This window comes from Pongo pygmaeus, chromosome 20 (genome assembly GCF_028885625.2).
Source record: "Pongo pygmaeus isolate AG05252 chromosome 20, NHGRI_mPonPyg2-v2.0_pri, whole genome shotgun sequence".
Taxonomy (NCBI): Eukaryota; Metazoa; Chordata; class Mammalia; order Primates; family Hominidae; genus Pongo; species Pongo pygmaeus.
Window position 1 is genome coordinate 52813566 of NC_072393.2, and position 22468 is coordinate 52836033.

A 22468-nucleotide genomic window follows, 5' to 3' on the forward strand; every position below is an offset into this window, starting at 1 on the left:
GCGAGATATGCTGGCAGCAATACTGCTCTGTTGCCCTTTGCTACACTGAGATGTTTGGGCAAAGAGAAACATAAATCTAGCCTACTGCACGTCCAGGCACAGTACCTTTCCTTGAACTTACTCGTGATACAGATTCCTTTGCTCACATGTTTCCCTGCTGACCTTCTCCCCACCTGTTGCTCTGCTACACACCCCTCACTAAGATAGTAAAAATAATGTTCAATAAATACTGAGGGAACTCAGAGGCTGGCGCCTGTGCAGGTCCTCCGTATGCTGAGCGCTGGTCCCCTGGACCCACTGTTCTCTCTCTATACTTTGTCTCTGTGTCTTATTTCTTTTCTCAGTCTCTCGTCCCACCTGATGAGAAATACCCACAGGTGTGGAGGGGCTGGTCCCCTTCATGCCTGTAATCCCAGTTACCGAGGAGGCTGAGGCGGGAGGATTGCTTGAACCTGGGAGGCAGAGATTGCGGTGAGCTGAGATCATGCCACTGCACTCCAGCTTGGCGACAGAGTAAGATTCTGTCTTTAAAAAAAAAATAGCTGGGCATGGTGGTGCACGCCTGTGGTCCTAGCTACTCAGGAGGCTGAGGTGGGAGGATCGATTGAGCTCAGGAGTCTGAGGTTACAGTGAGACATAATCACACCACTACATTCCAGCCTGCGAGACAGAGCAAGGTCCCAAATCTTAAAAAAAAAAAAAAATGTTTTATTAGAAAAAGTTTGAGCCAGGTGCAATGGTTCACGCTTGTAATCCCAGCACTTTGGGAGGCTGAGGCAGGTGAATCACCTGAGGTCAGGAGTTCAAGCCCAGGCTGGCCAACATAGTGAAACCCCACCTCTACTAAAAATACGAAAAATTAGCTGGGCGTGCTGGCACACACCTGTAATCCCAGCTACTTGGGAGGCTGAGACAGGAGAATTGCTTGAACCCGGGAGGTGGAGGTTGCAGTGAGCTGAGATCGTGCCATTGCACTCCAGCCTGGGCAATAAAGCAAGACTCTGTCACAAAAAAAAAAAAAAAAAAAAAAAAAATTAGAATAGAAAAAAAAATGAGTAAATAACGTTTGGTAAAGCTTGTTTCATGAACATATTTTTCTATACACACATAGGTTGTTTATGAAATATTATGTAGGTAGGTTTATAGCTCCATAAACAGGCATCCCTCAGAATATAAACCTAATCTATTCCCAAAAAAGTGTTATATAGAAAATTTGGGGATAAACCATTTTTTTATTTATTATTATTTTTTTGAGATGAAGTTTCACTCCTGTTGCCCAGGCTGGAGTACAATGGCACGATCTCAGCTCACTGCAACCTCTGCCTCCTGGGTTCAAGCAATTCTCATGCCTCAGCCTACCAAGTAGCTGAGATTACAGGTGCACGCCACTAACCCAGCTAATTTTTGTATTTTTAGTAGAAACAGGGTTTCATCATGTTGGCCAGGCTGGTCTCGAACTTGTGACTTCAGGTGATCCATCTGCTTCACCTCCCAAAGTGCTGGGATTACAGGAATGAGCCACCTGCCCAGCTTTTGTTTATTAATTAATTAATTATTTATTTATTTATTTGAGACAGAATCTTGCTCTGTCGCCAGGCTGGAGTGCAGTGGCCTGATCTCGGCTCACTGCAACCTCTGCTTCCCAGGTTCAATTGATTTTCCTGCCTTAGCCTCCTGAGTAGCTGGGACTACAGGCGCTTGCCACCATACCCAGTTAATTTTTGTATTTTTACATCCATGTTGGCCAGGATGGTCTTCATCTCTTGACATTGTGATCCACCCGCCTCAGCCTCCCAAAGTGCTGGGCTTACAGGCGTGAGCCACTGAACTCGGCCCCGGCTTTTATTTTAAGCAGAGAAAATAATGCACTTCCAGCTTCATCCAAAAACACTAAACAATTTCCTAGAATATCAATAAAAGACTCTTAAACACCTATATAACAGCCCACCACGGATTATGGCATAGTAGAAAGCATTTAAAATACCAATTACCTAATTATTCAACACTTAAACTCATGAATGATTATGTTTGTGTACAATACAAAACTATTCTGCACAGAATCAGATATAAATTATATTTTCCTTCCGCAGTGCAATGATCATGGGGCATAACTAAACAAACAAACAAAAAGATACTAAAGATACCATCTATAATTGGACCCAGGTCAGTGGTGCCTCCAGGCAGCTGGCCAAAGTCAACACAGGGGGTTTGGAAGCGGAAGATAATATCAACAATGGCTAACGCATTCAACGCACAAAACAGAATCCTGTTAGAACAGGTGAGAAGTAGGGCTGGGTGCAGTGGCTCACACCTGTAATCCTAGCACTTTGGGAAGCCAAAGTGGGAGGATCACTTGAGTCCAGGAGTTTGAGACCAGTCTGGGCAACATAGTGAGACCCCGTCTCTACAAATAAAAATTAGCGGCCGGGCGTGGTGGCTCATGCCTGTAATCCCTCATTTTGGGAGGCCAAGGCAGGCAGATCACCTGAGGTCGGGAGTTTAAGGCCAGCCTGACCAACATGGAGAAATCCTGTGTCTACTAAAAATACAAAATTAGCTGGTCATGGTGGCGCATGCCTGTAATCCCAGCTACTCAGGAGGCTGAGGCAGGAGAATCACTTGAACCTGGGAGGCAGAGGTTGCGGTGAGCCGAGATCACGCCATTGCACTTCAGCCTGGGCAACAAGAGCAAAACTCCGTCTCAAAATAATAATAATAATAATAATAATAATAATAATAATATTTAGCTGGATGTGGTGGTGTGCACCTGTAGTTCCAGCCACTCAGGATGCTGAGGCAGGAGAACTGCTTCAGCCTGGGAAGTTGAGGCTGCAGTAAGCCATGATAGCACCACTGCACTCAGCTTGAGCAACAGAGACCCTGTCTCAAAAGAACGGGTGAGATACAACAGCAGCATAGTCCTTTTCTTTTGAGGCGGGGGCAGTGAGACAGAGTCTCGCTGTATCACCCAGGCTGGAGTGCAGTGGCGTGATTTCCAGTCACTGCAAACTCTGCCACCCGGGTTCAAGCAATTCTCCTGCCTCCGCCTCCTGAGTAGCTAGGATTACAGGTGCCCACCACCACACCCAGCTAATTTTTGTATTTTTAGTAGAGACGAGGTTTCACCATATTGGTCAGGCTGGTCTCGAACGCCTGACCTCAGGTGATCCACCTGCCTCAGTCTCTCAAAGTGCTGGGATTATAGGCGTGAGCCACCGCGCCCGGCCAGAATAGTCCATATTCTGAACTTACACAGGATGTAAAACAGTTGCAGAGTGGGTTTTTATCCAAATAGCTATTTTGGGGTTTCAAGGAAATAAAATAATTATTGGGACAATTTGGATAGTGAGAGTTGGGATATGAAGGGATGCTGCATTCCTATGTAGGTGGTCACAAAGGAAAAAAAATTGTTACCATGAGTTGTGCAGATTTTTGTTGTTGCTCTTGAGATAGAGTCGTGCTCTGTTGCCCAGGTTTGAGTGCAGTGGCACAATCTTGGCTCATTGCAACCTCCACTTCTTGGGTTCAAACGATTCTCCTTGTGCAGATTTTTTTTAAGAGATAGGGTCTCAATCTGTTGCCCAGGCTGGAGTGCAGTCATATAATCACAGCTCACTGCAGCCTTGAACCCTTGGGTTCAAGTGATTCTCTCGCCTCAGCCTCTTGAGTAGTGGAAACTCCAAGCATGTACCAACCACCACACCCAGATTGTAGAAGAAATTTAACTGGAATGCACACATGGCAAAATGCAAGTGATTTGTGTACAGGTTCATTAACTTTTCCAAATGCATCCATCTGCGGAATCACCACCCAAATCAAGGTAAGATATTTGCTTTATCATAGAAGGTTCTTTTGTGCTCCCTTCTGATCAATATGCTATTTTTTTTTTTTTTTTTTTTTGAGACGGAGTCTTGCTCTGTCGCCCAGGCTGGAGTGCAGTGGCGCAATCTTGGCTCACTGCAAGCTCCGTCTCCTGGGTTCACGCCATTCTCCTGCCTCAGCCTCCGGAGTAGCTAGGATTACAGGCGCCCGCCACCATGCCCGGCTAATTTTTTGTATTTTTAGTAGAGATGGGGTTTCACCGTGTTAGCCAGGATGGTCTCGATCTCCTGACCTCATGATCCGCACACCTGGGCCTCCCAAAGTGCTGGGATTACAGGCATGAAGCCACCGTGCCTGGCCCCATATTCATTCTCAAAGGTCACCACTGATCTGATTTCCCACCATAGGCCAGTTGAGCATGTTCTAGCCCTCCTCTAAATGGAACTATACAGCATTTACCGTCTCTGGCTTCTTTCTCTCAATAAATTATCTGAAATGCATTTCTGTTGCAGTGTAGGTCGATATTGCTCTTATTTATTCCTGAGTAATCTTCCATTGTATGAATGTACCAGTGTATCCAATTGATTTGTTCCCAAATTTTGGCAATGATGAGTACAGCAGGTAAACGTTTGTGGACACATTTCTGTAAAAGCAAAAGTTTTCATTTCTCTTGGGTAAATACCCAGGAGTGCAACTCCTAAGCTGCATGGTAAATAAATATATATTTTATATATATATATATATATTTTTTTTGGAGACAGAGTTTTGCTTTTGTCACCCAGACTGGAGTGCAATGGTGTGATCTCGGCTCACTGCAACCTCCGCCTCCTGGGTTCCAGTGATTCTCCTGCCTCAGCCTCCCAAGTAGCTGGGACTACAGGCATGTGCCACCACGCCCGGCTAATTTTTGTATTTTTAGTGGAGACGGGGTTTCACCATGTTGGCCAGGCTGGTCTCGAACTCCTGACCTCAGGTGATCCATCCACCTCGGCCTCCCAAAGTGTTGGGATTACAGGCATGAGCCACTGCACCCAGCCTGTATTTTTTAACTTTATTAAGAAACTGCCCAGTTATTTTCCAAAACAACTCAGCCATCTACTAAAGGAGCACCAACCAAGAGATGAGGAGTCCTGTTGTTCCCCATCCTCCCTTGGTCTTGTGTTCAGCCATTCTACTGTGTATAGTGGTGTCTCATTATGGTTTCCCGTGGTGTTTAAGAGACAGGGTCTGGCTGGGCATGGTGGCTCACGCCTGCAATCCCAGCACTTTGGGAGGCCCAGGTGGGTGGATCATTTGAGGCACCGGTCTCTACTAAAAATACAAAAATTAGCTGGGCATGGTGGCAGATACCTGTAGTCCCAGCTACTTGGGAGGCTGAGGCAGGAGAATCGCTTGAACCTGGGAAGCGGAGGTTGCAGTGAGCCAAGATCGTGCCACTGCACTGCACTCCAGCCCAGACAACAGAGCCAGACTCCATCTCAAAAAAAAAAAAAAAAAAGCGACAGGGTCTCACTCTGTTTGTTGCCCAGGCTGGAGTGCAGTGGCACGATCATGGGTCACTGCATCCTTGAACTCCTGGGCTCAAGGGATCCTCCCCACCTCAGCCTTCTGAGTAGCTGGGACTCCAGGTGTGCACCACTGCACCTGCCTAATTTTTTTTTGTTTTGTTTTTGAGACGGAGTTTTGCTCTTTCACCTGGGCTGCAGTGCAGTGGCACAATCTCGGCTCACTGCAACCTCTGCCTCCCGGGTTCAAGCAATTCTTCTACCTTAGCCTCCCGAGTAGCTGGGACTACAGGCGCCCACCACCATATCCGGCTACTTTTTGTATTTTTAGTAGAGACAGGGTTTCACCATCTTGGCCAGGCTAGTCTTGAACTCCCGACCTTGTGATCAAAGTCACAAGGCCTCGGCCTCCCAAAGTGCTGGGATTACAGGCGTGAGCCACCGTGCTTGGCCTTAATTTTTGTATTTTTTTGTAGAGACGACGTCTCACTATGTTGCCCAGGCTTGTCTTGAACTCCTGGCCTGGAGCGATCTCAAAGTGCTGGGATTACAGCTGTGAGCCCCCACGCCCAGCCCAGTGGTGTTTCTTCATGAGCAGATACTGTCATTGTAGTGGCCAGTGCTTTTAAGTCAAATTCTCAAGAACACCTGATTAAATAGTTGACACTCAATTTTATTGCTAAAAAAAGTCCTCTGGAGTGACAGCAGGTATTTGTCCTCAGCCTCGCCCCAGAGTCCCTGGGAGTGTTTCTGTTATTGTGGAGGGAATAGGGGATCTGGGAACAGGGTGGGACATACCATGGGGACAGGAGGTCACAGAACACACACACACACACACACACACACACACACACATCCCCCCACAACTACAGCCGCCAAAATAACCAGCATGATGTTGCAACATCCCCCCAGTGGGGGCTAGAATTCTCCATGGTGACCTGTGACCTGCTCCCCGAGACAGGGGAGGCCAGGCAGGTCACGGTGGGGACGCAGCAGAACATTATTTCTCCATCTTGCTGTTTTCTAGCCTTGAGTTGGGGACATGAGTGAGAACTGGGGGTTTTGAGGAGTAACCCTCGTGAACACATGTACTCCAGCAGCCAGGCATCCCAGATCTCCTGTCCAGGAGGGGGCTGGGGCCCCTGGCTCCCCAGAGTGTGCAGGCAGACCCCCAGAGCCCTAGCTCATCCATTTATCCAGTCCTCATAATCCAATGTCCAATGAGCGCCCCCAGCAGGGCAGGGAAGGTCCCTGCTGGAGTTTACATGACTGACTCCTCAGAGGCGGCCGTGGCATCCCCTGCGGGCCCCCGATAGTGTTTGAGGAGGGGGTTTCCTTCCTCAGTGGGGACTGGCAGCGGATCCAGGGGCAGCTCACTCTTCACTTGTATCAACTCAGGCTCTGTGCTTCTCGACTCCGTACGGTCCACATAATTTTGGAGGAGTCCTGCCCCCAGAGCGTCACCTTCTACATTGAGGACGGTACAGGACCGGTCGCTAAAGGGGTAGAAATGACAGCAAAGTAAGTGGGAGGGGAGAGGGTAAGAGGGAAGGAAAGGGCCAAGGCCTAAGCCTCCTGCTTCTCTCCCCCTGGAATCTAAAAAGTAAAAATTAAGAGTTGGAGTCAGCCTGGGCAACATAGTGAGATCCCATCTCTATATATATTAAAACAAAAAAAAAATTAGCCAGGCATGGTAGTGCACACCTATAGTCTCAGCTACTCAGGAGGCTGAGGCAGGAGGATCGCTTGAGCCTGGGAGGTGGAGGCTGCAGTGATCACAACCATGATCACATCACTACACTCCAGCCTGGGCGACAGAGCGAGACTGTGTCTTGAAAAAAAATTATAATTCACCTATCATAAAATTAACCTTTTAAAAGTGCCATCTTGGTATTTTTTAGTATATTCAGACTTGTGCAACCATTGCCACATTGCCAATAATTAATTCCAGAAATTTTTTTTTTTTTTTTTTTTTTTTTTGAGACAGGATCTCACCCTGTCGCTCAGGCTGGAGTGCAGTGGCACAGTCTCGGCTCACTGCAACCTCCACCTCCCAAGTTCAAGCGATTCTCCTGCCTCAGCCTCCTGAGTAGCTGAGATCACAGGACAGACATACACCACCATACCCGGCTAATTTTTTTATATTTTTAGTGGAGACAGGGTTTCACCATGTTGGTCAGGCTGGTCTCAAACTCCCAACCTCAAATAATCCACCCGCCTGGGCCTCCCAAAATGTTGGGATTACAGGCATGAGCCACCGTGCCTGGCTGCTTTCCAATCTTTATACTTTTAATAGCTTAATCATGATAGCAAATAATTATGTAGCAATTACTGCTTACTGGGGGCTGCTCTAAGGGAGGTGTGTCTGTTATCTAATCCTTAGGGAGAGACTCTTCTCCCCGTTTTACAGATGGAGAAACTGAGACGCAGGGAGATTAAGCACTTCCCGAGGTCATAACAGTGAATGTTGGAGCTGGGATGTGAACCTGAGCAGTCTGGCTGAAGAGTCTGCTGTATTCACCACACAGACGCCCTACTTTTCTGACATCCCTCTTAGAGCCACAAAGATGCCATTCCTTGCCTCAGGAATGCTCAAGGTTCCCCCCATTTTCTCCAGAATTCCTTCCTTCTTCTCTTCCTCTTCTGTCCAGAGGCTCTAAGGACTCTCACTCACTCATCCTCTTTCCCAGGGGTACCCCTGGCCCTGCCCCAGTCTCCAGACCCACACTCACACTAGCCAGTCCACAGCCAGGATCAAGGAGATATGGTCGACCGGGAGGTTGACTGCTTCGAGGATGATGGCCAGAGTGAGGACACCTCCAGCAGGGATGCCCGCTGCCCCGACGCTGGACGCTGTGGCCGTGACCCTGAGGGAGAAGGTGGGAGGTTAGGCAGATGCCTCTCTCGTGGGAGAAGATGGGGGTCAACTGGGGTCCGGGGGTCCCATCCGCAGCCCCCTGACACTCACAGGATGGTGATGATCTTTACGAAGTCCAAGGACTGCTGGCTGAGCTGTGCAATGAACACTGCGGCCACGCACTGGAAGAGCGCGGCACCGTCCATGTTGACGGTGGCGCCGATGGGCAGGATGAAACGGCTGATGTGCTTGGCCACGCCATTATTCTCCTCCACACACTTCATCATCAGCGGCAGCGTGGCGGAACTGCAAGGAATGGAGGAGCTGAGTTAGGTTAACCTGCGGACCAGGGCTCCGCCCACCCTCCAGGTCCAACCCAGGTGAGGCCCCGCCTACCCCACCCCAACAGGCCAAAGCCCCACCCACCCCACCTAGTAGATCCCCACCAGAGCCTGCCTAAGCAAAGCCCTGTCACCCAACCAGCCAAAGACTGGTCTGGGTGCAGGTCTGACCTGCACCACCCACCCAGCTGAAGCCCCGCCCACCCACATCACCTGCCCAGCCAAAGCCCCGCCCACCAGATCCTGCCCATACCACCTCCCCAGCCTGTCCCTTGGCCCAAGGCCCCCTGCATCTAACCTAGACTCCCTTTCCCCCCTACCATGTCCAGACTCCACCCCCAGCCCTCACTTGCTATATCTAAGCTCTTTTCCCACAAGCAGGCAGCACTAGGGAACTCAATACCAGGATTACAAAATCTATGAGTCGTGGAACCCCTGGGAGAGTATAGACTACTACCTCCCAAAATACCCACACAATTCACACCTAAATTCTAATGTCTGGGTCCTGCTGACTCTCACCAATAATACACCAAGAATTACTATTGTCTTGGAAGGGGACAGGGTCAGCAGGGACGAATGAAATGCCCAGGAGAGACGGTGGAAGGAGTTCTGAGGTTGAATCAGAGCAGAACTTAAGAGCCCCCCAGGGGCCGGGCATGGCGGCTCACACCTGTAATCCCAGCACTTTTGGAGGCCGAGGTGGGCGGATCACTTGAGGCCAGGAGTTTGAGACCAGCCTGGCCAACATGGCGAAACCCCGTCTCTACTAAAAACACAAAAATTAGCTGGGTATGGTGGTGGACACTTGTAGTCCCAGCTACTCGGGAGGCTGAGGCAGAGAATCACTTGAACTCAGGAGGCAGAGGTTGCAGTGAGCTGAGATCACACTACTACACTCCAGCCTGGGCAGCAGAGCGAGACCCCATTGTTTAAAACAAAAAAAAGAGTGCCTCCAGGGCCATGGGGAGGCAGTGTAAGAAAGAGGGAAATAAATCTCTAGGGCAATCATTTCCTATCTTTTTAAGGGCGGGGATAAATCCAGGACCTTATGAAAATCTCCTGAAGTATGGCCCCTGTACCCAGATACAATGTCCTGGGCAGAGAAAATTTCATCCACTCCATGCCGCTTAGCGGATTAAACATCCCACCCTAGCCCACCCCAAGGCCGTACCTGGAAGAGGTCCCAAAGGCAGTGGCCAGCGGTGTCACGATGCCCCACAGGAAGCGGTAGGGGTTTTTGCGGGTGAAGAGGAAGTAGATGAGGGGCAGTACCAGGAGCCCGTGGATGGCATGGCCCAGCAGGCAGCACAGAATGTACTTGCCAAGGCGGGCAAAGAGTAAACCCACGTCCTCCATCTCCACGATCTTGCCGGCCACCAGGAACATGATGCCCACAGGGGCGTACCTGATCAGTAACACAGGAGACAGCTTGTTGCCTCTTCCACGGGCCCAGTGGCCAGGCGTGAGGCTCAGCACCCTGCCCACATCTTCCAGCCTTCCTGAGGTCAGGAGAAGCCCCAGCAATGTGTGCTTCAGCATGAGCGCCACTCCCAGGCCCGGCCCCTGAAGCCCCCGTGCCAACCTCATGCTCTCTTTCCCCTCAAAGGTAGAGCAGCCGGGAGATAAAAGTCTCCATGCAGGCCAGGCGTGGTGGCTCATGCCTGTAATCCCAGCACTTTGGGAGGCTGAGGCGGGCGGATCACCTGAGGTCACGAGTTCAAGACCAGCCTGACCAACATGGAGAAACCCCGTCTCTACTAAAAATACAAAATTAGCCAGGTGTGGTGGCGCATGCCTGTAATCCCAGCTACTCGGGAGGCTCAGGCAGGAGAATTGCTTGAACCAGGGAGGCAGAGGTTGCTGTGAGCCGAGATCATGCCATTGCACTCCAGCCTGGGCAACAAGAGTGAAACTCCATCTCAAAAAAAAAAAAAAGTCTCAGTGCTTCCATCACCACATGAAGCAGTCACCAGATTTGGACTTCACATGTGAGCCAGAAAGAAATGTCCATCAGTGTGCGCCATTCACACTTCCTGGGTTGGTTTGCTATGGCAGCTATCATGACTTGAGCCAATATGCTCTCTGCAGATGATGAAAGATAAAGAGGCCGGGCACAGTGGCTCATGCCTATAATCCCAGCACTTTAGGAGGCGAAAGCAGGAGGATTACTTGAGGCCAGGAGTTCTCGAGATCAACTTGGGCAACACAGCAAGACCCAGTGTCTTTATTTTACAAAAAATAAAAATAGGCCAGGCACGGTGGCTCATGCCTGTAATCCCAGTATGTAGTGAGGTGGAGGCAGACAGATCGATTGAGCCCAGGAGTTCAAGACCAGCCTGGGCAACATGTCTCTCTCTCTCTTTTTTTTTTTTTTTTTTTTTTTGAGACAGAGTCTCTCTCTGTCACCCACGCTAAAGTGCAGTGGCATTATCTCGGCTCACTGCACCGTCCACCTCCCGGGTTCAAGCGATTCTCCTGCCTCAGCCTCCCAAGTAGCTGGGACTATAGGCGCGTGCTACCACGCCCAGCTAATATTTTGTATTTTTAGTAGAGACATGGATTTTCCGTGTTAGCCAGGATGGTCTCGATCTCCTGACCTCGTGATCTGCCCGCCTCAGCCTCCCAAAGTGCTGGGATTATAGGCATGAGCCACCGCGCCCAGCCACCCAGTTTCTTCAACAACAACAACAAAAATTAGCTAGGCTTCGTGGCTGGGGTCTGTAGTCCCAGCCACTTAGGAGGCTGAGGTGGGAGGATCACCTGAACCCAGGAGGTCAGGGCTGCAGTGAGCTGTGATCATGCCACACTGCACTCCAACCTAGGTGACAGAGCAAGATCCTAGCTCAAAAAAACGTTTTTTTAAATTACTATTATTATTTAGACAGTCTCGTTCTGTTGCCCAGGCTGGAGTCTAGTGGTGCAATCTTGGCTCACTGCAACCTTTGCCTCCCAGGTTCAAGCAATTTTCATGCCTCAGCCTCCCGAGTAGTAGCTAGGATTAAAGGTGTACACCACCATTCCTAGCTAATATTTGTATTTATTTGTAGAGAGGGTGTTTTGCCATGTTGGCCAGGCTAGTCTCTAACTGCTGGCCTCAAGCAATCCTCCCACCTCAGCCTCCCAAAGTGCTGGGATTACAGGTGTGAGGTACCAAAACCAACCAAAAAACACATTTTTAAAATAAAAATTTGAAGGCCAGGAGCGGTGGCTCACGCCTGTAATCCCAGCACTTTGGGAGGCCAAAGAAGGCGGATCGCTTGAGGTCAGGAGTTTGAGACCAGCCTGGCCAACATGGCAAAACGCTGTCTCTACTAAAAATACAAAAATTAGCTGGGTGTGATGGTGAATGCCTGTGGTCCCAGCTGCTCCGGAGGCTGAGGCAGGAGAATCACTTGAACATGGGAGGCAGACGTTGCAGTGAGCCGAGACTGTGCCACTGCACCTCCAGCCTGGGCGACAGAGCAAGACTCCGTCTCTAAATAAATAAATTAATTAAATAAATACAAATTTTAGAAAGGCCATGGCCTGGGTCTTAATAACAACTCCCAGGTATGAAGCATTTTCGATGTGCTCTGCCCTTGAACATGATGTTGAATCTTCCCAACAACCCCTGGAGGGAGGTCCTATGAGTCAGATTGCGGATTACACAACACCCAACAGACTCCTCACAGGAATGCTGGGAGGATGCAGTGAGATGCCAGTCGAAAGGAGCTAAAGCTTTTTACAGACAATAAGTGATCTATAAACTTCAGGTGGGGTTATCATCACCCTCTCCTGCTGTGAAGAGCCCAGGGATGGCGCCAAGCCAAGAGGACTCCCAAGGCCGGGTGCAGTGGCTCACGCCTGTAAGCCCAGCACTTCGGGAGGCTGAGGTGAGCAGATCATCTGAGGTCGGGAGTTCAAGACCAGCCTGACCAACATGGAGAAACCCCGTCTCTACTAAAAATACAAAATTAGCCGGGCATGGTGGCGCATGCCTGTAATCTCAGCTACTCGGGAGGCTGAGGCAGGAGAATCGCTTGAACCTGGGAGGTGGAGTTTGCGGTGAGCCGAGATCGCGTTATTGCACTCCAGCCTGGGCAACAAGAATGAAACTCCATCTCAAAAAAATAAAATAAAATAAAATAAAAGCCTCCCAACATCACTTCCCTGGACTACTGGATCATCGGTCGCCCATCAATCATCGCTGACTACTAATCTCCCCAGTCCCTTCTTGTAAGTCACAGAAGAAAGGCATATTTTCCTAGCCACTTGTGCAGAGAGGGGAAGCTAGATACCCAAGTTCTGGCCAGTGGGAAGTATCCAGAAGTTATACAAGCAAAATGCCCAATAAATATTAGCTATTAGGATTTACTGTAGGCACGCAATAAGCTGGGCACTGTCCTAAGACCTTCCGTGTACCGTATTAACTTTCTTTTTTTTCTTCTTGAGACAGAGTTTTCCTCTGTCGCCCAGGCAGTGGCATGATCTCCGCTCACTGCAACTTCCACCTCCCAGGCTTAAGTGATTCTCATACCTCAGGCTCCCAAGTAACTGGGATTACAGGTGGGTGTCCCCACGCCTGGCTAATTTTTTTGTATTTTTAGTAGAGACGGGGTTTCACCATGTTGGCCAGGCTGGTTTTGAACTCCTGACCTCAAGTGATCCACCCATCTCAGCCTCCCAAAGTGCCGTTCCCATTTTATAGATGAGGAAACTAAAGCAGAGAGGGAAAATCACTTGCCTAAAATCACATAGACAGGGAATGGTCAATGCTGGATTTAAATGCAGGTCATCTGGCTCCAAAGAGTGAATAGAGGGTGCCCCATCCCAAACAGAATGCCCCGCACCTGCCTCTGGCAGCAGACCGACCCTCCAACCCCACCCACCCCCAGCCTCCTCTCCCACCACCTACCACATGATCCAGGAGACCAGAACCATGGTGGCCTCATTGAAGGAGTTGAAGAAGCGGATAAGCAGCTCCCCTTCAGGCCCCAGCTTCCGCAGAGCCACACCAAAGACGATGGCAAACACTACCAAGCCCAGGATGTTCATGCCCTCCACCTCCTGCCCCACAGGCACCTGTGGGCAAGGAACAGATCGGGGTGGAAGGGACACTCAGTCTACCTGCACAGTCACTGAGGGCCTGTCCTTGGCACCACTGGGACCCAGCAGAGACAAGGCAGCCCTCGGACCCCTTCCTCCCAAGGCTCCCAGTCCAGGTCCAGGGGAAATATATTAGTCATCAGGGATGGCCCAGAGTAGGTGGGGCTGGAATAAGGGAGCCCAGGGGAGTGTGGGAACCAAGAGAGGGCAGTGCCAGCTTGGGGAGTAGGGGGCAGTCAGGGGGGACTTCCTGGAGGAAGGAGCATCTGAGCTGAGACCTGGAGGACAAGAGGAGTGAACCAGGTAAAGAAGGATGGTAGAAGGATCTACAGAGAGGAAGCAGAATGTGCAACAGCCTAGAAATGAGTGCAACTTGGGCATTCAAAGAAGAACCATAATCTACTGTGGCTAGAGTAGAATGATCTGGGCAGGGTCACTAGTTAAGGATGGGCAGCCAGGCGGGCTGGCAGGGGTTTGACCTCACAGGGACCCCTTGGTCATAGACTGTAGCAAGGAGACTGGACTTTCTCCTGAAGGCACTGAGGCACATGGCAGGGCTCTGGGTATTGCAGAGATACGGTCACATTTGTGTTTTGAAAAGATCCTCGGGTGGAGCACGGTGGCTCACACTTGTAATCACAGTACTTTGGGAGGCTGAGGTGGGTGGATCACCTGAGGTGGGGAGTTCGAGACCACCCTGACCAACATGGAGAAACCCCATCTCTACTAAAAATACAAAATTAGCCGGGCATGGTGGCACATGCCTGTAATCCCAGCACTTTGCGAGGCGGCCAAGGTGGGCAGATCACTTGAGCCCAAGAGTGCAAGACCAGCCGGGGCAACATGGCAAAACTCAGTCTCTATAAAAGATATGGAAATTAGCCAGGTGTGTTATAGTCGCAGCTACTGGGAAGGCTGAGGTGAGAAGGATCACTTGAGCCCAGGAGGTCGAGACTGCAGTGAGCTGTGATCGTGCCACCGTACTCCAGCCTGAATGATGGAGAGAGATCCTGTGTCAGAAAAACAACAACAAAAACCTCTGGCTGGCTGCCAGTTTGAGCAGGTTGAGGGTGGATGGAAGGAGGCAGGGAGAGTGCAGCATGGAATGGGGTTGGGGGGTGAGGGATAAAGGGAGAAAGGAAGAGCCTGGACGCCTGGGGTGGGAAAAGAGGGGACAAAGTAGAGACCTATCCAGAAGGCAGAAAAGACAGAAATTGGGGAAGGACTGCAGAGTGTCAATCAAATTCCACAGCAAAGACTGAGGCAGAAATAAAACCAAAAAATTACAGCAATGGGCAAAGAGGTAGAGCCCCCACTGCCTCCCACTGCTCTCACCTTCACCCTGGTTCCGGTGATATTCCTCTCTTCATAGGTGGTAGAGTACTGTAGGTAGGGTTGGGAAGAGTCAGTGTCCATCGTTACCAGGGCCTCCCAACACCATGCCAAGTTAACAGTGCCCAAAGCCTGCCCTTCCACATCCTTTCAATGTGATCTCATTTCATCTGCTGGCAACCCCATGAGGCAAGATGATCAATACCCCCATTTTCCAGAGGTGGAAAACCGAGGCTCAGAGAGGTAAACACATTTGCCCAGAGTCACACAGCTAGAATTAAAACTCACAGGAGGCTCTGAGCCTGTATTCTCATTGACATGCATTTTTCCAGGCACTAACCAAAATCAGGTAGCAAGGGCTCCCCCTGGCTGGCATCCCTCCCTGTCCACCCCCATCCCCTCAGGACACCCCCTCATGAGGACTCACTGAGCGAAAGGCTGCTGACACCAGGTTGGAAGGGAAGATATTTCTGCAGAGACAGATGCACAGAGGGTTATTAGATAACATAGTGGGAGGGCAGCATTGTCTGAGAGGCTGGGTTGGCGTTTTAAGGCAGTGAGTGGAAGCTTTGGGGCCCCGTCTGCACCCAAACGCAGCCCCTACTTATGCCTCAGCCCGGCAGGGTTGGAACTAGGCTTGCACCCATTTGCAGGACGTGGGGAGTCAGCCTCCTTCAGCCCCAAGAGGCTGGCGTGCTAGCCCTGAGGCATTGTGGGTTCAGGGTGAGGAATGCTGGCCTCCCACGGCAGGCCAAGGCAGGTCACCCCGGGCCTCAGCTCCACCCCATGCAGCAAACTTAATACCCTGGACGGCTTGCATCAGCCACTTCCTCCTGGAGGGCCTGCCTGCGGCTCTGAGAATATGGGGGAGGATCTGGGTGTGTTGGGAGGCAGTGGCGGGGAGGGAGACAAGGGACGGCTTCATATCTCATGAATATGCATCTGTGTTTACAAGGCTACTCTTACTCTTGTGTGACAGTGTCTGCCTTGAGATGAAAATAGTAGCTAAGGCCAAGGCGCCGTGGCTCTTGCCTGGAATCCCAGCACTTTGGGAGGCCAAAGCAGACTGATCGCTTGAGCCAGGAGTTGAAGACCAGCCTGGGCAACATAACGAAATCGTGTCTCTACAAAAAATACAAAAATTAGCCAGGCATGGTGGCGTGTGCCTGTAGTTCCAGCTACTCTGGAGGCTGAGGTGGGAGGATCACTTGAGCCCGAGGAGGTTGAGGCTGCAGTGAGCCAAGATCACGCCACTGCATTCCAGCCTGGGACTGAGTGAGACTCTCTCAAAAAATATATATATACAGCAGCTAAGCCATCTGCAGCACCTACCATGTGGCAGGCAGGCATTTTGGCCTGTGCTTTACATAAATTAACCCATTTCACCCTCACGACAGCCTTGGGGATAAGCACTATTACCCCATTTTATAGAAAAGGAAGCTGAGGCCCAGAAGGGTAAAGAAAATTGCCCAGCTGGGAAAGGCAGAGCTGGGATTTGAACCCAGCCAGCTGGCTCCATAGCCCCAACCACTCCACATGCTCCCTCTCACCAATGACCGGTGTACAGCCAACGCCATGTGTCCATATACAATGCCATGTGTCCATATACAATCTGTCAAATGTTAACAGTTTGGGTGCAGGTTAAGGTTCAGCAGTATGGGACAGTGTCCATGGATGGCCAGCCACGCGTCACAGTACAGTAAAATAACGTCATGGTAGAGGAATGAGTTTGGCCAGGTGCGGTGGCTCACGCCAGTAATTCCAGCCCTTTGGGAGGCTGAGGTGGGCAGATAACTTGAGGTCAGGGGTTCAAGACCAGCCTGGCCAACATGGCGAAACCCCATCTCTACTAAAAACACAAAAATTATCCAGGCGTGGTGGCACAACCCTTTAATCCCAGCTACTTGGAAGGCTGAGGCACGAGAATCACTTAAACCCAGGAGGCAGAGGTTGCAATGAGCCAAGATCGCGACACTGCACTCCAGCCTGAGCAACAGACTGTCTCAAAAAAAAAAAAAAAAAAAAAAATCATGAGTTTATTGGTGTGTGACCGCATAGGTGTGTATGTGAGTGTGTATTGTGTGCTCTTGAGCCTGTGTTTAGATGTTGGCGTGGCTGGTGGCATCACTGAACGGCTGTGCTACAGGGGTCTTAGTACACAGTGAGCATGTGTATGACCGCTGGTATCTGGCCATGTGTTTGTCGAGATGTTACAGCCTCAGCTGAGTGTCTGCGTGCCTGTGTCCAGCTGTGTGTCATTTGGTTATAAGCCTGTGTGGTCGGCCAAGTGTGAGCTACAGCTGTTTTGGCACGCAGGGGAGGCCTGTGCTCATAAACAGCCTCGGAGTGGGTGTGCCTGCCTGAAGGTCCTCCTGTACCACCCAGGCCCAGGCTGGGCCAGGACCCAGCTAATCTCCTCCCGCCAGAAGGTGCTCCCAGGCTTCAACTCAGGACACCAAGCCTGCCCCAGTCTCGCATCTCAGCCTGCACTGACGCCCCAGAGGCTGGGGAACCCTGTTCCGTGACGCATCATTTCCTTCCCCCAACTTCCAGGAAGTCCCCAACCTGGAGACACTGAATCAGCAAGCCCTAAAGGCAAGCGCATGGGGGCCTCTGCCCCCCTGCCCTCCTCAAAGTGGGGGAGGCCATTCTTGGGGCGCGGGGCAGAGGCCAGGGGAAGGAAAAGAATCTGCTCCCTTTTCTAACTGGTCCTCTTCTGGGCTGCCTGCTAGGGGGTGGCCCAGACAGAGGACGAAACGGGAGGGAAAGGCAGGGGTGGCAGGGCTGATCTAAAAGATAAAGGGGAAGCGGCCAGACCCCAGCTGAAATGGGCGGGAAGCGGAGGCCGAAAACAGAGCCTAGTTATGTCCGAGTGACACGTGGTGTGGGGGTGCCCCAGGGCTGGGAAGAGGGCCTGGTGGGAGTTACTCATATCTCAGATCCTTACCCAGGGAACCCAAACTCTCCGACTCTGGCCCCATATTATATCTAGAAGCCCCATCTTGGGGCCCTTGACCACGCAAAGATTCCCCCCGCGAAAGTTCCTCCTGGGGTCCCCTCCCCTCAGTGTCTTTCTCCCCTAGGCAGACCCTCCTATGTCTCCCCAAATCACTTTTTTCTCCCTCTATAAGACCCCACTTATGTACCCAGGCCCCCAAATTTAGAAACCCCCTTCCCCAGGAGACTAGACTCACACTCCCGAGGGCTGGAGCTCCCCTCAATATCCTGTCGAGTTTTCCTAAGACTCTAGAGGGAAGTCTCTGCTCCAGGGGCCCCAAAGCCCGGTCCTGTCCACGTGGCCACTCCCGCCATCCCTAACACTCTTCCCCACCTCCCAGGGAAGCGGGATCTGACCTCGCAAGATCCAGAAACGAATCGAGCACCTCCTTGCTGGGGGCATTTTCGGCACTGCCCGCGGCTCCCACCGAGGCGTTGATGGCGGCGGAGGCGGCGCCCGGCTGCAGCGCCAGAGCCAAGCCCACTCCGAGCGCCGACGCCAGCAGCGTGGTGACCAGGAAAAAGAGCAGCGCCCAGGCGCCCAGGCGGCCGAGCGCGCCGGGGTCCAGGCTGGCGGCGCCGCCGATCAAGCTGCACACCACCAGCGGCAAGATGATCATCCGCAGCAGACGCAGGAGCAGCTCGCCCGGGAAGACGAAGGCGCTCAAGCGCTCCGGGCCCAACGCCAGCGCACCCCCGGCTCCCGACACCCCCAGTCCCAGCGCCACGCCGGCCACCACGGCCACCACTGTCAGCAGCACAAGCAGGTTGGCTCGAAGGCAGCGGCGCACCTGGTCCCGGGAACCGCAGTAGCCGCCTGCTGCCGCGCCTTGGTTCTCGATGGAGGCCAGCGCCAGGTCCCCGTTGGCGGTGGGCTCCGCCGCTGCGAGCCCCTTGGAGTCTCCACGAGGAGGATCGGCCACCATGATGGGAAGCACCGGGGTTTCTTAGCGCCTGGAAGCTGGCTGGGAGCGCTTGGGCTCCTTCCCAGGACCCGACGTTCCTAGGACTGAGTTGAGTAACAGCACCTGGAGACTGGAACTTTGGAGGGCTCCTTAGAGTTGTGAGTTCACGGCACTGAAGTTCCTTGGCTCTTGGAAGCTGGAGTGTTTAAATTCCCCAGGCTGGGCGCTGAGGCTTCTCTGCTCTGCCCCGTGTGCCAGATGTCCGAAAGCTGGGAGTTCGGAGCGCCTGGGTTCCTTGGCCCTAGGAGCTGGGAATACAAGAGTTTCTCTGGGTGGGACGTGGGGCCCTTGGCTCCAGGAGGTTGAGTGCCCCCAGATGGCGGAGGTCTGCAGAAGGCTAGGTTCTGGTGGCGCAGATCCCGGACGCCTGGATCCGGGAGGCGGGGACCCCGGGTGCCTGGGTCTTGGACACTGAGAGCTGGGGTGCCAGAATCGGGGGGCCGGGAAGCGGAGCTCCGGGACCAGGGGACCCAGGCTCTTAGGTCCGGGAGGGTGGGATGCGGGCCCCTGTGTACGGAAGGCGGTGGTCTGGTGTCCGGGAGTAGCGGTTACCAACCAAGAGAAAGCCTCCCGGGCGTGCCGCGTGGCTCTGAGCCCGTTTAGCGGAAGCTGCCGGGGATAAGGGTAGGGGGCGGGGCTTGAGAAGGCGGGGACCGACCCGCGGGTGCCGATTGGCTGCAGAGCGTTCGGAGACTGGGCGAGTAGGGGCGGGGCTGATACCCGAGATGGACCAGGTCCCCCACAGAAGGCCGAATAATAATGCCCATCTCCAGGAGCCGGGCCCAGAGACGACGGGGCGGGGCCAGGAAGGGGCGGGGCCTTGGGAGGGTGCTGTTTCCCGCCAAAGGAATTGGGTTGTGGGTTGGAGCCCTTAAACCACAGGGGTTCGTTCCCTGGTGCCAGGGTCGCTAGAAAGCTCCGGTGGTCCTCGGGTGATTCATTTGCAACTCAACTCAGCTTTGGAACTCCTCAGCCCTGAGTTTGGTCTTTAGTTGCCTCTGAGAACTTTCATTCCTCGAATATAAAGTGCAGATGATAAAAGCTTTTGTCTCATATGATTGCTGTAAGATTTAAATAAAATTGATGTATTTATTTAGGGAGCCGTGGCTCACGCCTGTAATCCCACCACTTTGGGAGGTGAAGCGGGCGGATCACTTGAGGTCAGGAGGTCGAGACCAGCCTGGCCAACATGGTGAAACCCGTCTCTACTAAAAATACAAAAATTACCCGGTGTGGTGGCACGTGCCTGTAATCCCAGCTACTGGAAGCCTGAGGCAGGAGAATCGCTTGAACCCCAGAGGCAGAGGAAGTCATTCACCTTGAGGCCACACCTAGAGAGGATGACACGTGCATGCCCACCTCCCAAGCCCCTAACCGCACCCACTCTGCTGCCTCCCCGAATTCTCTGTTAGTGGCCGTTTGGGAGGTTAACAATGAATCATGATTCCTTACTCCACCTGACAGTGTTGAAATCCTCATTCCTTTCCCATCTCTAGCCTGTTCTGTGACATTTCAGGCTTTCACACTTGCTCTAAGATTGTAGTGGTAATGTCAGAAGCTTCCTCCTACAGCAGCTGTGAGGCCTCAGGTAATTTACAACCTCTATGAGGTTCAGTCTTCATATGTGTAAATGGGAATAATAATAAGTCATACCACCTTGAGTGTTGCAAGGGTTCAAATGAGATAATACGGCCGGGCGCAGTGGCTCACGCCTGTTATCCCACCACATTGGGAGGTGAAGCAGGTGGATCACTTGAGGTCAGGAGTTCCAGACGAGCCTGGCCAACATGGCAAAACCCTGTCTCTACTGAAAATGCAAAAATTAGCTGGGTGTGGCAGCACATGCCTGTAATCCCAACTACTCCGGAGGCTGGGGCAGAAGAATTGCTTGAATCCAAGAGGCAGAGGTTGCGAAGAGCCGAGATCTCACCACTGCACTCCAGCCTGGGTGATAGAGCAAGACTCCACCTCAAAAAAAAAAAAAAAAAGGTATTTATTTGTGCTTTAAAATTTTTTGTTCTTTCTCTCTTCTTTTGTTTCTAACAAAAATGCCCTTCAGAAGAAAGTCAAATACTACTGCTACGATTGCTGTTATTCTTATTATTACTGAAGAACAAGCTGGATGCAGTGGCATGCACCTGTAGTCCCAGGTATTTGGAAGGCGAAAGCAGGAGGATCCCTTGAGGCTAGGAGTTCCAGGCTGCAGTGAGCTATGATCGTGCCCACGATTAGCCACTAGACTCCATCCGGGGCCACATAGTGAGACCTTGTCTTTAAAAACATGAAAATAGGCCAGGCATGGTGGCTCATGCCTGTAATCCCAGCACTTTGGGAGGCCAAAGTGGGCAGATCATGAGGTCAGGAGATGGAGACCATCCTGGCCAATATGGTGAAACCCTGTCTCTACTAAAAATACAAAAATTAGTTGGGCATGGTGGCGGGCGGCTGTAGTCCCAGCTACTTGGGAGGCTGAGGCAGGAGAATCGCTTGAACCCAGAGGGCGGTATCGCACCACTGCACTCCAGCCTGGACGACACAGTGAGGCTCCATCTCAAAAAAAAAAAAAAGAGTTTGAGACCAGCCTGGGCAACATTTCGAAAGCTCATCTCTACGAAAGAATACAAAAATTAACCGGGCGTGGTGATGCACGTCTGTGGTCCCAGCTACTCAGGAGGATGAGGTGGGAAGATCACTTGAGACTGGGAGGTTGAGGCTGCAGTGAGCAGAGATCGCACCACTGCACTCCAGCCTGGGCGACAGAGGGACACCTTGTCTCAAAAAAAAGAAAAAAAAAATAGAGAGGGGAAAAGCAAGGTGCAAGAAAGTGTGTATAGAATGGGGAAAAGCAAATGAACATAGCATCTGTTTTATTTTTTAATTTTTTTAATTTTTAATTTTTATTTTATTTTATTTATTTATTTATTTATTTTTGAGACAGAGTCTCGCCCTGTCACCCACGCTGGAGAGCAATGGCGTGATCTCAGCTCACTGCAACCTCCACCTCCCAGGTTCAAGGGATTCTCCTGCCTCAGCCTCCCAAGTAGCTGGGACTACAGGCGTGCACCACCACATCTGGCTAATTTTTGTATTTTTAGTAGAGATGGGGTTTCACCATGTTGGCCAGGATGGTCTCGATCTCCTGACCTTGTGATCTGCCCACCTCAGCCTCCCAAAGTGCTGGGAATACAGGCGTGAGCCACTGCACCCAGCAAATTTTTTATTTCTATTTATTTATTTTTTTGAGACTGAGTCTCACTCTGTCGCCAAGGCTGGAGTCCAATGGCACAATCTCGCCTCACTGCAACCTCCACCTCCTGGGTTCAAGTGATTTTCCTGCCTCAGCCTCAAGAGTAGCTGGGATGGGGCTGGGCGCGGTGGCTCACGCCTGTAATCCCAGCACTTTGGGAAGCCGAGGCAGGCAGATCACGAGGTCATGAGATCGAGACCAGCCTGGCCAACATAGTGAAACCCCATCTCTACTAAAAATACAAAAAATTAGCCAGGCGTGGTGGCAGGCACCTGTAGTCCCAGCTACTCAAGAGGCTGAGGCAGGAGAATCACTTG

The 22468-nt window shown here is 51.6% G+C and overlaps 1 protein-coding gene across 1 annotated transcript; it reads right to left on the reverse strand.

Annotated features, from left to right (window-relative positions):
- Positions 1 to 5979: 5979 nt before the first annotated feature.
- Positions 5980 to 19997, reverse strand: SLC1A5 (solute carrier family 1 member 5). Its single transcript, XM_054466316.2, has 8 exons — positions 18297 to 19997; positions 15370 to 15412; positions 14946 to 14993; positions 13420 to 13586; positions 9697 to 9930; positions 8296 to 8490; positions 8060 to 8194; positions 5980 to 6823 (listed from the first exon to the last, which is right to left on the reverse strand). Exons 1-8 carry the CDS (start codon positions 18863 to 18865, stop codon positions 6589 to 6591), a joined length of 1626 nt encoding a protein of 541 aa, XP_054322291.1. The 5' UTR covers positions 18866 to 19997; the 3' UTR covers positions 5980 to 6588.
- Between the last annotated feature and the right edge of the window lie 2471 nt (positions 19998 to 22468).